Source organism: Phyllobates terribilis, unplaced genomic scaffold (assembly GCF_046119375.1).
Source record: "Phyllobates terribilis strain yellow unplaced genomic scaffold, ASM4611937v1 Scaffold_8__6_contigs__length_399053987, whole genome shotgun sequence".
Classification (NCBI taxonomy): domain Eukaryota; kingdom Metazoa; phylum Chordata; class Amphibia; order Anura; family Dendrobatidae; genus Phyllobates; species Phyllobates terribilis.
The window spans coordinates 384,305,414-384,320,527 of record NW_027362768.1 but is presented as its reverse complement, the minus strand read 5'-3'; the positions used below and the strand labels follow the sequence as shown (position 1 = coordinate 384,320,527).

General features: G+C 51.4%; 1 protein-coding gene across 1 annotated transcript in view; it reads left to right on the top strand.

The window, feature by feature from the left end:
- Positions 1-3,916, top strand: part of WBP11 (WW domain binding protein 11) — a 47,813-nt gene extending 43,897 nt beyond the window's left edge. The window contains exons 8-12 of the mRNA XM_073645081.1: positions 163-360; positions 489-593; positions 784-1,083; positions 1,170-1,343; positions 3,123-3,916. Of these exons, the coding sequence (XP_073501182.1) occupies positions 163-360; positions 489-593; positions 784-1,083; positions 1,170-1,343; positions 3,123-3,550 (1,205 nt within the window). The 3' untranslated portion in view covers positions 3,551-3,916. The remainder of the gene's footprint in view (positions 1-162; positions 361-488; positions 594-783; positions 1,084-1,169; positions 1,344-3,122) is intronic.
- Positions 3,917-15,114: the final 11,198 nt, after the last annotated feature.

Genomic DNA, 15,114 nt, shown 5'->3' with positions numbered 1-15,114 from the left:
TCTTATAGAGGGGGGTTGTGAGAGGTGTATAAATATTGATAGTGGTTGCCCCTACTATGGACCCTGTCCCCTCCCCCCATGCGGGGGCCTGTGTGTATAAGCAATCATGTCTACATCCCACCCTGGCGCCTCCTCTTTGATCTGACGCTCACATCTCTTCAGGGCTGAAGAGTCACCATGACGTCTCCAGCTCCAGCGAGGATGACGACTATGGCAACGACATGGACCAGGATAAGGAAGACGAGGGCAGCAGCGACGAGGACAGCGACAGCAACCACTCGGACGGCCGAGACAGCGACAGCGCCGAGTTCGCTCAGCGGGATGATGAGAAGAAAGCCGGCGGGGACAAGAAGGCGGCAGGTGAGTCCCCCACACACTTCAGTCCGGGGATCAGGTTGTACTTTTTCCAGGGTCTGTATTCGGGTTTAACCCTTTAGACTTTGCTCGTTGCCGATGTATCGTAACGTGAAGCGTCTTCATCTCCACAGGTCACAGCGTGCGATTTGCTGACGCTCCAGAAAAGCCTCGTAAGAAAAAGAAGAAAAATGTCAAGGATCTGACTCCCCTTCAAGCCATGATGTTACGTATGGCAGGTAAGTCCTCCTCATGCTTTTCCACTGAGGACATCGATGGCTTGGGAACACGCTACTTTCCCAGTCTCCTGAGCGGCAGACATACCTGGAGTAAACGTGGCCCCTTTACAGAAAGTCCATCTATCGTCCATAGATCACCGACTTATGTCAGGAGGAGCCGCTTGTCTGGTAACACGTCATTAATCCGCAGGTCAGGAAGTCACAGAAGAAGACGAGGAACACGAAGTCGAAGAATTTTCCTCATCTTCCTCATCAGAGGAGGACTCTGGCTCCGAGGACGACCCGCAGACTGAAGAGCCCAAAACCGAATCTGCTGAGAGCAGCTCCTCGGCCGCACCGATCACTGTACCGCCACCCGTTACCGTTCCACCACCGCCCCTGCAGATGCCGCCGTCCATCATGACAGGGCCACCACCCCTGGGTCCACCTCCAGTTCCACCTCTTCGACCACCAGGACCCCCAACAGGAATGCCACCAGGACCACCTCCAGGTAATATATGAGTGGACGCAACATGACAGCGACGTGTCCTCAGCCAAAAATATAAAACAACCATGTAACCACTCTGTCTATTTCAGGTGCACCCCCATTCCTAAGACCCCCAGGACTCCGTGGACCTCCACCACGACTATTACCTCCCGGACCTCCACCTGGCCGTCCTCCAGGCCCACCTCCAGGTCCTCCGCCTGGCCTGCCACCAGGTCCTCCACCACGTGGGCCCCCGCCACGGCTACCCCCGCCTGGACCTCCAGGTATATTTTTATTATTCAGTGGGATTTTTTGCAGACATTAAACTGCATTGGGCATAATATACACTGTGTTCCAAATTATTATGCAAATAATATTTTCTCAGATTTTCCCAAATTACCTATATGAATTGCAGTCATTGTAATTTTCCAGTCCAATAACTATTAGAGTACAATTGAAAGGTTTTTGTATAAACTGCCGATGATAACAGGAGATTTTTTAAAAAATAAAACACTCAAACTGCACTCAAAATGCATGTTCCAAATTATTATGCACAGCAGAGTTTTCAACCTTTTCATTTTAATAAAGAACAAAAAAATGGTCATTTGTGAAATTATAAGCATTAGCCGGTTATTACACACTGAAATCAAACAGTTTTCAACTCAAAACTTTATTCTAGGTGATGTTACATTTGCACATAGGACCCCTTGTTCGAAAGGAGCTTCTGAACTCTCGTCCATTGAATTTGTCAGGTTTTGGATGGTTTCTGCTTCAATTGTTTTGCATGAGGACAGAATACCCTCCCAGAGCTGTTGCTTAGATGTGAACTGCCTCCCGCCATCATAGACACTCCTTTTGATGATGCTCCAGAGGTTCTCAATGGGGTTGAGGTCAGGGGAGCATGGGGGTCACACCATAAGTTTGTCCCCTTTTATGCCCATATCAGCCAGAGATGCAGATGTGTTATGTGCAGCATGAGACGGGGCATTATCATGCATGAAAATGATCTCGATGGTCCAGATGGATGGAGTGGAGGATGGCTGGTTGATGGACACCCCATGCAAACACGGCTACGGCGCCAACAAGGAGGAGGTGGAGTAATGCTTTGGGCTGGAATCATGGGGAGAGAGATTGTCGGCCCTTTTAGGATCCCTGAAGGGGTAAAGATGAACTCCATAATGTATGTTGAGTTTCTCAAACAGCACTTCCTGCCATGGTTCAAGAAGAAGAACCGTGTATTCCACAGCAAGATCATTTTCATGCATGATAATGCACCATCTCATGCTGCACATAACACATCTGCATCTCTGGCTGATATGGGCATAAAAGGGGACAAACTTATGGTGTGACCCCCATGCTCCCCTGACCTCTACCCCATTCAGAACCTTTGGAGCATCATTAAAAGGAGTGTCTATGATGGCGGGAGGCAGTTCACATCTAAGCAACAGCTCTGGGAGGGTATTCTGTCCTCATGCAAAACAATTGAAGCAGAAACCATCCAAAACCTGACAAATTCAATGGACGAGAGAGTTCAGAAGCTCCTTTCGAACAAGGGGTCCTATGTGAAAATGTAACATCACCTAGAATAAAGTTTTGAGGTGAAAACTGCTTGATTTCAGTGTGTAATAACCGGCTAATGCTTATAATTTCAAAAATGACCATTTTTTTGGTCTTTATTAAAATGAAAAGGTTGAAACCTCTGCTGGGCATAATAATTTGGAACCTGCATTTTGAGTGCAGTTTGAGTGTTTTATTTTTATAAAAATCTCCTGTTATCATAGACAGTTTATACAAAAACCTTTCAATTGTACTCGAATAGTTATTTGACTGGAAAATGACAATGACTGCAATTCATATAGGGAATGTGGGAAAATCTGAGAAAATATTATTTGCATAATAATTTGGAACACAGTGTAGTCTAGTGGGCCAGGAGAAGTGTACACTGTGACGACTCCACTGCAGTGAAGCTACAGCGTACAGTCTGGGCCTGTGACTCCAGTAACGTAACAAGCCGATGATGCATTAATTAACCTTCCTGATCTCTTATGTTCCTGTCTGTGCAGGTATGCCCCCTCCTCCTCGTCCCATGATGCGGCCCCCCATGGTTCCTCCTCCCGGCACCGTCCCCCCAGGCCTTTTCCCTCCAACAGCGTTGACAAACCCTGGCGTGCTGAGCGCACCCCCCAGCTTGATACAAAGACCCAAGTCAGACGATGGAGGCGCCACCATTGAGAAGAAAGCCACCGCCACAATCAGCGCCAAACCACAGATCACAAATCCCAAGGCCGAGGTAACGCGGTTTGTACCCACCGCCCTGCGAGTGCGCAGAGAAAATAAAGGCGCCCCAGTTTCGGCTCCCGCCAAGAAGCAAGAGGAGGAAGTGGTCCGGCCGGTGGTGAAAACCGGTCCCAAGCCTGGAAACCCAATGCCCGTGCAGACAAAGGACGATATGTACGAGGCGTTCATGAAAGAGATGGAAGGGCTGCTATAGGACGGGTAGTGACATGTACTGTGAGCTCAGCCCCCCTGTGCCCGGCGCCAGCCTCGCCCCCCTGTGCCCGGCGCCAGCCTCGCCCCCCCTGTGCCCGGCGCCAGCCTCGCCCCCCCTGTGCCCGGCGCCAGCCTCACCCCCCCTGTGCCCGGCGCCAGCCTCGCCCCCCCTGTGCCCAGCGCCAGCCTCGCCCCCTGTGCCCACCTCATCACCGGCCGCCCTGTGCTCCTGTACAGCCAATGCCCTTTTGTTAGGATTACTGCGGATCGTAGTCCGGTTCTATGTTCTTTCAGATGCCGTTTAGGTCCATTATGTCGACCATTTACATTTATTTTTAAAGTCTTGGTATTAAATGTGTGATATAAACAGCGCGGCGCTGTGTGCAGAGTCTGTGGGAATTCGATGGGCAGACGCTTTTGGATACTGGTCCACGAGAACAACCACCTGAGCGGTTGTCATGGGCCAACATCCGGGCACCGGTCCTTTACAGCGGAGGGTCCGACCTGATGTTCTGTGCCGTCTGGAGTGGATGCTGCACAGATACGCCTGACCCCCGGTGAGCATCGGGCAGGGGTCTCCCTTATTAGAGCAGGACTCGCTGAGTAATGGAGGATCCCAGGTGCCGGTCCTGCTCCATGCACAGCTGCATCTGACATCCGGGCCGGAGCACGCGCGTCGGCACCACCACAGTCTGCGCAGTGACGCTGCTTTAACCGTCCAGGTCTGTGTGCCCTGCAATTACAGGGCGCGGCCCACAACAGGTTAATAAATATAAAATATATATATTATATAGTCCACTATGAAGCGTTGCTGCTTCTGATTGCAGACGTGTCACTAATATCCCGCCACCTTTCTGGTCGGACGCTGCTATGAGGAGGCGTGAATGTTATTCGGTGGTCCACCGTGCCCTCCAGCTTCACCTGACCCCTCATTTCAGGCCGTGTTTGTCTTCGGATTAATCAGTGTCGGCCTACACAAATATTGGAAATTCTCCCCGGACTCTGACCGCGCGATAAGTCTTGTTTTTCAAAAATCAATACCTGTCATGTTCTATTTTCGTCTGTATTTACTGTTCCCCTGGCTGCAGTTTCCTCACCCTCCCCAGGTCCAGCGCTGAATCTCCAGCGGCACAATGATTAGTCTACTGTACCCATATCATCACTGAGATATTGACATATAGGGCCCAGATACTGTCATAGCGCCACCCAGAGGCCAGATGACCACTGCGCCCGCACACACTGCGCCCTGCACTGCCAACATTGAGGGTCTGACTCTTACTATTGATGCACAAATAATAACGTACGGGAGGTTCTTGGCTTTTATCAAGATGCGTCAGTCCATCCACCAGCAACATGGCGACCTCCTCTGGAGGGACCCCAGTGACGAGGCCTCTGCGCAGACATCGTGAACTAGGGAAGGAAAGATGGACAGACCATGGAGGAAACCCCAAACACAGAAGGACGGGTCACCAGAGTCCAGATGAAAGGTCCCAAACCAAGGGCAGGTACTGGTGCCGCAGTCAAGATAATGTCCTGCAGTGTCCACATATATCCGGCCATACAGTGTCCGCGTATACTGGGGCCGCACATATCCGGCTATACAGTCTCCGCGTGTAGCGGGGCCGCACATATCCGGCCATACAGTCTCCGCGTGTACCGGGGCCGCACATATCCGGCTATACAGTGTCCGCGTATACCGGGGCCGCACATATCCGACAATACAGTGTCCGCGTATACCGGGGCCGTACATATCCGGCCATACAGTCTCCACGTATACCGGGGCCGTACATATCCGGCCATACAGTGTCCGCGTGTACCGGGGCTGCACATATCCAGCCATACAGTGTCCGCGTGTACCGGGGCCGCACATATCCGGCTATACAGTGTCCGCGTATACCGGGGCCGCACATATCCGGCTATACAGTGTCCGCGTATACCGGGGCCGCACATATCCGGCCATACAGTCTCCACGTATACCGGCGCCGTACATATCCGGCCATACAGTGTCCGCGTGTACCGGGGCCGCACATATCCGGCTATACAGTGTCCGCGTGTACCGGGGCCGCACATATCCGGCTATACAGTGTCCGCGTATACCGGGGCCGCACATATCCGGCCATACAGTCTCCACGTATGCCAGGGCCGTACATATCCGGCCATACAGTCTCCACGTATAACGGGGCCGTACATATCCGGCCATACAGTCTCCACGTATACCGGGGCTGCACATATCCAGCCATACAGTGTCCGCGTGTACCGGGGCCGCACATATCCGGCTATACAGTGTCCGCGTATACCGGGGCCGTACATATCCGGCCATACAGTCTCCACGTATACCGGGGCCGTACATATCCGGCCATACAGTCTCCACGTATACCGGGGCCGTACATATCCGGCCATACAGTCTCCACGTATACCGGGGCTGCACATATCCAGCCATACAGTGTCCGCGTGTACCGGGGCCGCACATATCCGGCCATACAGTGTCCGCGTGTACCGGGGCCGCACATATCCAGCCATACAGTGTCCGCGTATACCGGGGCCGCACATATCCGGCTATACAGTGTCCGCGTATACCGGGGCCGCACATATCCGACCATACAGTGTCCGCGTATGCCGGGGCCGCACATATCCGGCCATACAGTGTCCGCGTGTACCGGGGCCGCACATATCCGGCTATACAGTGTCCGCGTATACCGGGGCCGCACATATCCGGCCATACAGTCTCCACGTATACCGGGGCCGTACATATCCGGCCATACAGTGTCCGCGTGTACCGGGGCTGCACATATCCAGCCATACAGTGTCCGCGTATACCGGGGCCGCACATATCCGGCCATACAGTCTCCACGTATACCGGGGCCGTACATATCCGGCCATACAGTCTCCACGTATACCGGGGCCGTACATATCCGGCCATACAGTCTCCACGTATACCGGGGCTGCACATATCCAGCCATACAGTGTCCGCGTGTACCGGGGCCGCACATATCCGGCCATACAGTGTCCGCGTATACCGGGGCCGTACATATCCGGCCATACAGTCTCCGCATATACCGGGGCCGTACATATCCGGCCATACAGTCTCTGCGTATATCCGGCCATACAGTATCCGCATATACCGGGGCCGCACATATCCGACCATACAGTGTCCGTGTATACCGGGGCCGCACATATCCGACCATACAGTGTCCGTGTATACCGGGGCCGCACATATCCGACCATACAGTGTCCACGTATACCGGGGCCGCACATATCCGGCCATACAGTGTCTGCGTATACCGGGGCAGCACATATCCGGCCATACAGTGTCCGCGTATACCGGGGCTGCACATATCCGGCCACACAGTGTCCGCGTATACCGGGGCCGCACATATCCGACCATACAGTGTCCGCGTATACCGGGGCCGCACATATCCGACCATTCAGTGTCCGCGTATACCGGGGCCGCACATATCCGACCATACAGTGTCCGCGTATACCGGGGCCGCACATATCCGGCTATACAGTGTCCGCGTATACCGGGGCAGCACATATCCGACCATACAGTGTCCTCGTATACCGGGGCAGCACATATCCGGCCATACAGTGTCCGCGTATACCGGGGCAGCACATATCCGACCATACAGTGTCCGCGTATACCGGGGCCGCACATATCCGACCATACAGTGTCTGCGTATACCGGGGCAGCACATATCCGGCCATACAGTGTCCGCGTATACCGGGGCCGCACATATCCGGCCATACAGTGTCCGCGTATACCGGGGCCGCACATATCCGGCCATACAGTGTCCGCGTATACCAGGGCCGCACATATCCGGCCATACAGTGTCCGCGTATACCAGGGCCGCACATATCCGGCCATACAGTGTCCGCGTATACCGGGGCCGCACATATCCGGCCATACAGTGTCTGCGTATACCGGGGCCGCACATATCCGGCCATACAGTGTCCGCGTATACCGGGGCCGCACATATCCGGCCATACAGTGTCCGCGTATACCGGGGCCGCACATATCCGGCCATACAGTGTCCGCGTATACCGGGGCCGCACATATCCGACCATACACCGTCCGAGTATACCGGGGTCGCACATATCCGGCCATACAGTGTCTGCGTATACCGGGGCCGCACATATCCGGCCATACAGTGTCCGCGTATACCGGGGCCGCACATATCCGGCCATACAGTGTCCGCGTATACCGGGGCAGCACATATCCGACCATACACCGTCCGAGTATACCGGGGCCGCACATATCCGGCCATACAGTGTCCGCGTATACCAGGGCCGCACATATCCGGCCATACAGTGTCCGCGTATACCGGGGCCGTACATATCCGGCCATACAGTGTCTGCGTATACCGGGGCCGCACATATCCGGCCATACAGTGTCCGCGTATACCGGGGCCGCACATATCCGGCCATACAGTGTCCGCGTACACCGGGGCCGCACATATCCGGCCATACAGTGTCCGCGTATACCGGGGCAGCACATATCCGACCATACACCGTCCGAGTATACCGGGGTCGCACATATCCGGCCATACAGTGTCTGCGTATACCGGGGCCGCACATATCCGGCCATACAGTGTCCGCGTATACCGGGGCCGCACATATCCGGCCATACAGTGTCCGCGTATACCGGGGCCGCACATATCCGGCCATACAGTGTCCGCGTATACCGGGGCCGTACATATCCGGCTATACAGTGTCCGCGTATACCGGGGCCGCACATATCCGGCCATACAGTGTCTGCGTATACCGGGGCCGCACATATCCGGCCATACAGTGTCTGCGTATACCGGGGCCGCACATATCTGGCCATACAGTGTCCGCGTATACCGGGGCCGTACATATCCGGCCATACAGTGTCCGCGTATACCGGGGCCGTACATATCTGGCCATACAGTGTCCGCGTATACCGGGGCCGTACATATCCGGCCATACAGTGTCTGCGTATACCGGGGCCGCACATATCCGGCCATACAGTGTCTGCGTGTACCGGGGCCGCACATATCCGGCCATACAGTGTCCACGTATACCGGGGCCGCACATATCCGACCATACAGTGTCTGCGTATACCGGGGCCGCACATATCCGGCCATACAGTGTCCGCGTATACCGGGGCCGCACATATCCGACCATACAGTGTCTGCGTATACCGGGGCCACACATATCCGGCCATACAGTGTCCGCGTATACCGGGGCCGTACATATCCGGCCATACAGTGTCTGCGTATACCGGGGCCGCACATATCCGGCCATACAGTGTCTGCGTGTACCGGGGCTGCACATATCCAGCCATACAGTGTCCGCGTATACCGGGGCCGCACATATCCGGCCATACAGTCTCCACGTATACCGGGGCCGCACATATCCAGCCATACAGTGTCCGCGTGTACCGGGGCCGCACATATCCGGCCATACAGTCTCCACGTATACCGGGGCCGTACATATCCGGCCATACAGTGTCCGCGTGTACCGGGGCCGCACATATCCAGCCATACAGTGTCCGCGTGTACCGGGGCCGCACATATCCAGCCATACAGTGTCCACGTATACCGGGGCCGCACATATCCGGCCATACAGTGTCTGCGTATACCGGGGCCGCACATAGAATTTCTGGACACCTTGTAAGACAGAACACCTGGGGGGCCTAACTTCTCTGACGTCTGGGGGGTTATCTAATATTTGGTGTGTGGTGTGCGCTGATAAAGTCTTCCCGGTGGTCCATGATGGTGGGCACCATCTCTGCCCTGCACTTTATCGGGTGCAGTAGTCGCCTCTTCTAGCGTTTAGTGACTTCACAAGTAACGAAGGTCTTTTGCCACTTGGTACAAGCATCGGGCCAAATATTGCCCACACCCAGGGGCGCAGCATTATACCCCTGGCACAGTGCGCGCCCGTGACTGTATGGACCCAGGCCCATATATACTGCGGGGTGCAGTCTGTCCCACCACTGAGTCCTCGCAATTACCACGGTCTGGATACTAGATCATTTGCTGAGGGTCCACAACAATCGGCTCACATAAGAAGACCCCAAATTAAAATAGAACTTTTATTAACCCCTTTCCGACGTGCCGTACATGTACTTACGTTTTTTCGGTCACCGCAACATTGCAATATAATGCAATAACGGGCGATCGAAACATATCATATCCATCCCAAAATGGTATCAATAAAAACGTCAGCTCAACGTGCAAAAATAAGCCTTCACCCGGCCCCAGAACCCCAAAAATGGAGACGCTACGGGTCTCAGGAAAATGGCAACTTTATTTTTTTTTAACTTTGGATTTTTTTTTTCAGCACTTAAAATAAAAATGAACCTATAGATGATTGGTGTCTACGAACTCGTGATGACCCGGGGAATCATAATGTCATGTCAGTTGTAGCATTTAGTGAACATGGTAAAAAAAAAACCAACAACTGTGGAATTGCACTTTTGGAATTTTTTCCCGTTTTCCAGTGCACAATATGGTAAAACCAATGGTGTCGTTCAAAAGTATAAGTCGTCTCGCAAAAATAAGCCCTCACGTGGCCATATTGACCGAAAAATAAAAAAAATAAAAAAAGTTATGCCTCTGGGAAGAAGGGGAGCAAAAAACAAAAATGGAAAATGGCATGGGGGTGAAGGGGTTAAATATAAATATTAAAAGGCTCTAACAGCATGTAAGACTCATCACAGTAGTAAAAGGATAATCCTGGACTATCCCTAGTAATGTCTTCTCCTGAATCCCTGGCTGCCAGCGGAGGCCGTCCTCAGGACCCCCTAGCCTGCCATTGTGATACCCAAAATAGCCAAAGCCAGTGAAGCTGCTGATACAACAGTTGCCAATGTCTGAAACCGATAACAAGACACTCATAACCAGCAAAGAGAGTAGTTGTTGCTTATGAGACCGGTTACGATTCAGCCTCCACGCGTTTCACCTGTGCGGCTCATCAGGAGGTCAGATGGATCGATGCTGCATGGTATCGAAAGGCTGCTGCCCCTGTTTACATAGCGTGCCTTATGTGGCTCCGCTCCTCATCGATAAACCCCTTCAACTCTGGGGAAAAGCCATGATTGAACTGGCCGGCATCATCTGTCCCCATATCTATAAGGATTGGACCTATCCCCACAGATTTCCGGAGCACACATCAGGATAAAAGCATCCACCGCTCATGGCCGGAGTCGGCGCATTCTCCTCTGTCACTTCCGGGCATGCAGCTCATATTATCACTTGTGCACGACCGGAAGTGCTCCACCATCTGTGACACACTTATGCGCATGTCAGGGAACTGGTGCGTCCCAGCGTGGAGCGCGTTCCAGACCGGAAGTCCAATTGTCTCATATTCGCACTTCCCTGTGCGTGCTCGGAAGTGTACATGGCCGCGTGGAGCGCATCTGGTTGTCGGTACCATTTGCGTGCGTTCCACTTAGGGTCCACAACATCAGAGTTTCCTGCAAACCTGGTGCTGATGAGTGGGGCAGATGCTGACATTTCTGCCACGTGCCGAATACCCCCGAATATAGAGATTCATAGGGAGGACACAGGACGCTCGGTCAGTTCCCCTGTTGATATCAGATCTCTAGGTCCCTCGAGCCCTCGCCAGACGTGATGGGTTTATATTGGCAGAGGGACATTCATTCTGTTTGTGAAACAACATTTCGACAGATTTGATGCTACTTTGCCCTCTTCATTTCTGTTGTCATCGGCATATTTAGGGACGGTATCCTCCAGAGCAGAACTCGCCATGCTTGTCCGCAGGTTCAGCGTCAGGAGCGCCACACTGATGCCATCTGGATATTATGTGTGCCGGCTTCTGAAGCGGAGCCTGGGCCGATGACCGCACCGCACACCACTCTGTCTTTCTTAAATTTCTGCAGGAACCAACTATAAAAACAGACCACCAGCCCCCCGTAAAGGCCAGGGGGCAGCAGATAGGTAGATACAGCTGAGCTAAATAGGAGGATGGCACCTGGAACAGTGCATGGAACAGCAGAGCTGGATATGTAGGATAGTGCATGGAACAGCAGAGCTGGATATGTAGGATAGTGCATGGAACAGCAAAGCTGGATATGTAGGACAGTGTATGGAACAGCAGAGCTGGATATGTAGGACAGTGCATGGAACAGCAAAGCTGGATATATAGGACAGTGCATGGAACAGCAAAGCTGGATATGTAGGACAGTGCATGGAACAGCAGAGCTGAATATGTAGGATGGTGCATGGAACAGCAGAGCTGGATATGTAGGACAGTGCATGGAACAACAGATCTGGATATGTAAGACGGTGCATGGAACAGCAGATCTAGATTTGTAGGACAGTGCATGGAACAGCAGAGCTGGGTATGTATGACAGTGCATGGAACAGCAGAGCTGGATATTTAGGAAAGTGCATCCAACAGCAGAGCTGTATATGTAGGACAGTGCATGGAACAGCAGAGCTGGATATGTAGGACAGTGCATGGAACAGCAGAGCTGGATATGTAGGACAGTGCATGGAACAGCAGAGCTGGATATGTAGGACAGTGCATGGAACAGCAGAGCTGTTTATGTAGGACAGTGCATGGAACAGCATAGATGGATATGTAGGACAGTGCATGGAACAGCAGAGTTGAATATGTAGGAAAGTGCATGGAACAGTAGAGCTGGATATGTAGGACAATTCATGGAACAGCAGAGCTGGATATGTAGTAAAGTGCATGGAAGAGCAGAGCTGGATATGTAGGACAATGCATGGAACAGCAGAGCTTGATACGTAGGACAGTGTATGGAACAGCAGAGCTGTATATGTAGGACAGTGCATGGAACAGCAAAGCTGGATATGTAGGACAGTGCATGGAACAGCAGAGCTGGATATGTAGGAAAGTGCATGGTACAGCAGAGCTGGATATGTAGGACAGTGCATGGAACAGCAGAGCTGTATATGTAGGACAGTGCATGGAACAGCAGAGCTGGATATGTAGGACAGTGCATGGAACAGCAGAGCTGAATATGTAGGACAGTGCATGGAACAGCAGAGCTGGATATGTAGGATAGTGCATGGAACAGCAGAGCTGCATATGTAGGCCAGTGCATGGAACAGTAGAGCTGGATATGTAGGAAAATTCATGGAACAGCAGAACTGGATATGTAGGACAGTGCATGGAACAGCAGAGCTGGATATGTAGGACAGTGCATGGAACAGCAGAGCTGGATATGTAGGACAGTGCATGGAACAGCAGAGCTGGATATGTAGGACAGTGCATAGAACAGTAGAGCTGGATTTGTAGGAGAATTCATGGAACAGCAGAGCTGGATATGTAGGACAGTGCATGGAACAGCAGAGCTGGATATGTAGGACAGTGCATGGAACAGCAGAGCTGGATATGTAGGACAGTGCATGGAACAGTAGAGCTGGATATGTAGGAGAATTCATGGAACAGCAGAGCTGTATATGTAGGAAAGTGCATGGAACAGCAGAGCTGGATATGTAGGACAGTGCATGGAACTGAAGAGCTGGATATGTAGGACAGCGCATGGAACAGCAGAGCTGGATATGTAGGACAGTGCATGGAACAGCAGAGCTGGATATGTAGGACAGTGCACAGAACAGTTGAGCTAGAAATGCTGGTCGGAAACCAGAGTGTGTGGAATAGCGGAGCTGGAAGCGCTGGATGATACACTTGATATAGCAGAGGACAGGGGTAAGGCAGAATTAGATTTTGCAGGAGATCCACTTGAAGATTGATATAGTAGAGCCCAGCAGTATGTCAGAGCTGGCCACCAAAATACCCAAATACTTAGGCTACATGTTGCTGCTTGGTCAGTTGGGACTGGGGTCTTTGTTAATAAAGGTCTTGGCTGAAGTCTCAGTTTAATTAAGGCTATAGTCTGGTGTCTGAATTAATTTGAGGGTCCGGTCTGGGGGTCTGAATTTATCTATGGATCTGGGGGGGGGGGGGGGGTTGCATCTAAATTAATATTGGGACCTGATCTTGGGTCTGCATATATTTGGGGATCTGAATTTATTTGGAGATTTGGCAAAACTGCAGAGGTGAGGAGTCAAAGATGTCTGGGCAGAGAACTCTGCACTGGTCATAAGTCGTGGTGGTTCAGATGGAGAAGAAAAGTGATGGGAACGTCTCCAAACAGAGAAGACGTCACTTGTTAGGCACTGGATTTATAGAGGAGCAGTCACCGCTTCTGTCAAGTCCGTTCTAGTAAATCATTGTAGTCCTCCTCACATTCTGCAGCATCTTATAATAAGCTAATTTTTGTTATGTCTATGTAAGTGCTATCAGATAGTTTTCACTGGGGGCGTGTACTTCTTCTCCTTGTACGATGCTGACCAATTATAAGCAGGCAGAAAAACACCAGAGAAAGAACACACCCCCAACAGAATTTAGAGCAGGTTTTTCAGTGTGTGAGATGTAACAATACAGCTCTGATCTCCTGCTCTAACCTCAAACGAACATAGGGTCAGCAATTCTGGAAAAGATAACCAAAGACGAAACTTTGTCCCTTTTATTCTCAACTGAAGATTGTCTGGCACTGTCCTGAAGTACAATGTAGTCAGTGAAAGAGGCATCTCGATACGACTATAAGGAGCGCCAATCAATGTCACAGTTATACAAGTCTCCTCACCAAAAACAGATGCCAGGGAGGTGGACGTTGAACTATTCTACAATCAAGTTCAAGAGGAAATCGACAAGACGCCAAAACAAGACTAACTCATTATCATGGGAGACTTGAACGCCAAAGTGGGCCATGGGAAACATGGAACCATTGTTGTAAACTTTGGACTTGGTGAACAAAATGAGACTGGAGGAAGATTCATTGACTTTTGTGTGACAAATCAACTATCCAACATGAACACTTTTTTTTCCAAAATCACAAACGGAGACTCTTCACATGGACTTCACTGAATGGGGCCTATAAGAGATTGACTACATATGTGTTTGCCGGAAGATGGAGGTCGTTGATCATTAAAGTGAAAACAAGGCCAGGAGCTGACTGTGGAACTGATCATGAACTTTTGACATCAAAGATTAGAGTCAAGCTGCGCAAAGAGACTAGACAACAGGCCGTTTCCAACCTATGATTTCACCAATATACCTTTAGGGGTTTTTTTGGAACGGTCTGCACAACTGATTTACATCACTGGACACAAATGAAAGAAAACTTTAGGAATTATGGACACCTAAAAAGGCTATTATTACTGAAGAGGCCAGTAAGACAATAAACAAGAGGCATAAGAGACCCCCGCAGACATGGTTAACAGAAGAGATCCTAAAGATCATCGAAGAAAGACGAATGGCACAAGATAACAAGCTGGGCACAGACAACATCAGTAAAAGACTAAAGAGAGCCAATCGAGCAGACAAAGAACTTTGTTACCAATAGATATGTACAGAGATAGGAGAATATGTGAGGGGGCAAGACCAGGAAGGCATAGCAAAAGATGAAAGAGATATGATGAAAGTTTCAACCAAGAGTGGGCATGTTGAAAGATGCCAACAGGAACAAACTAACTGAGCCTGAACAGATCAAGGAAAGATGGAGAAGAGTTCACGGAGCACCTCTACAAGAACTGCTTCCAG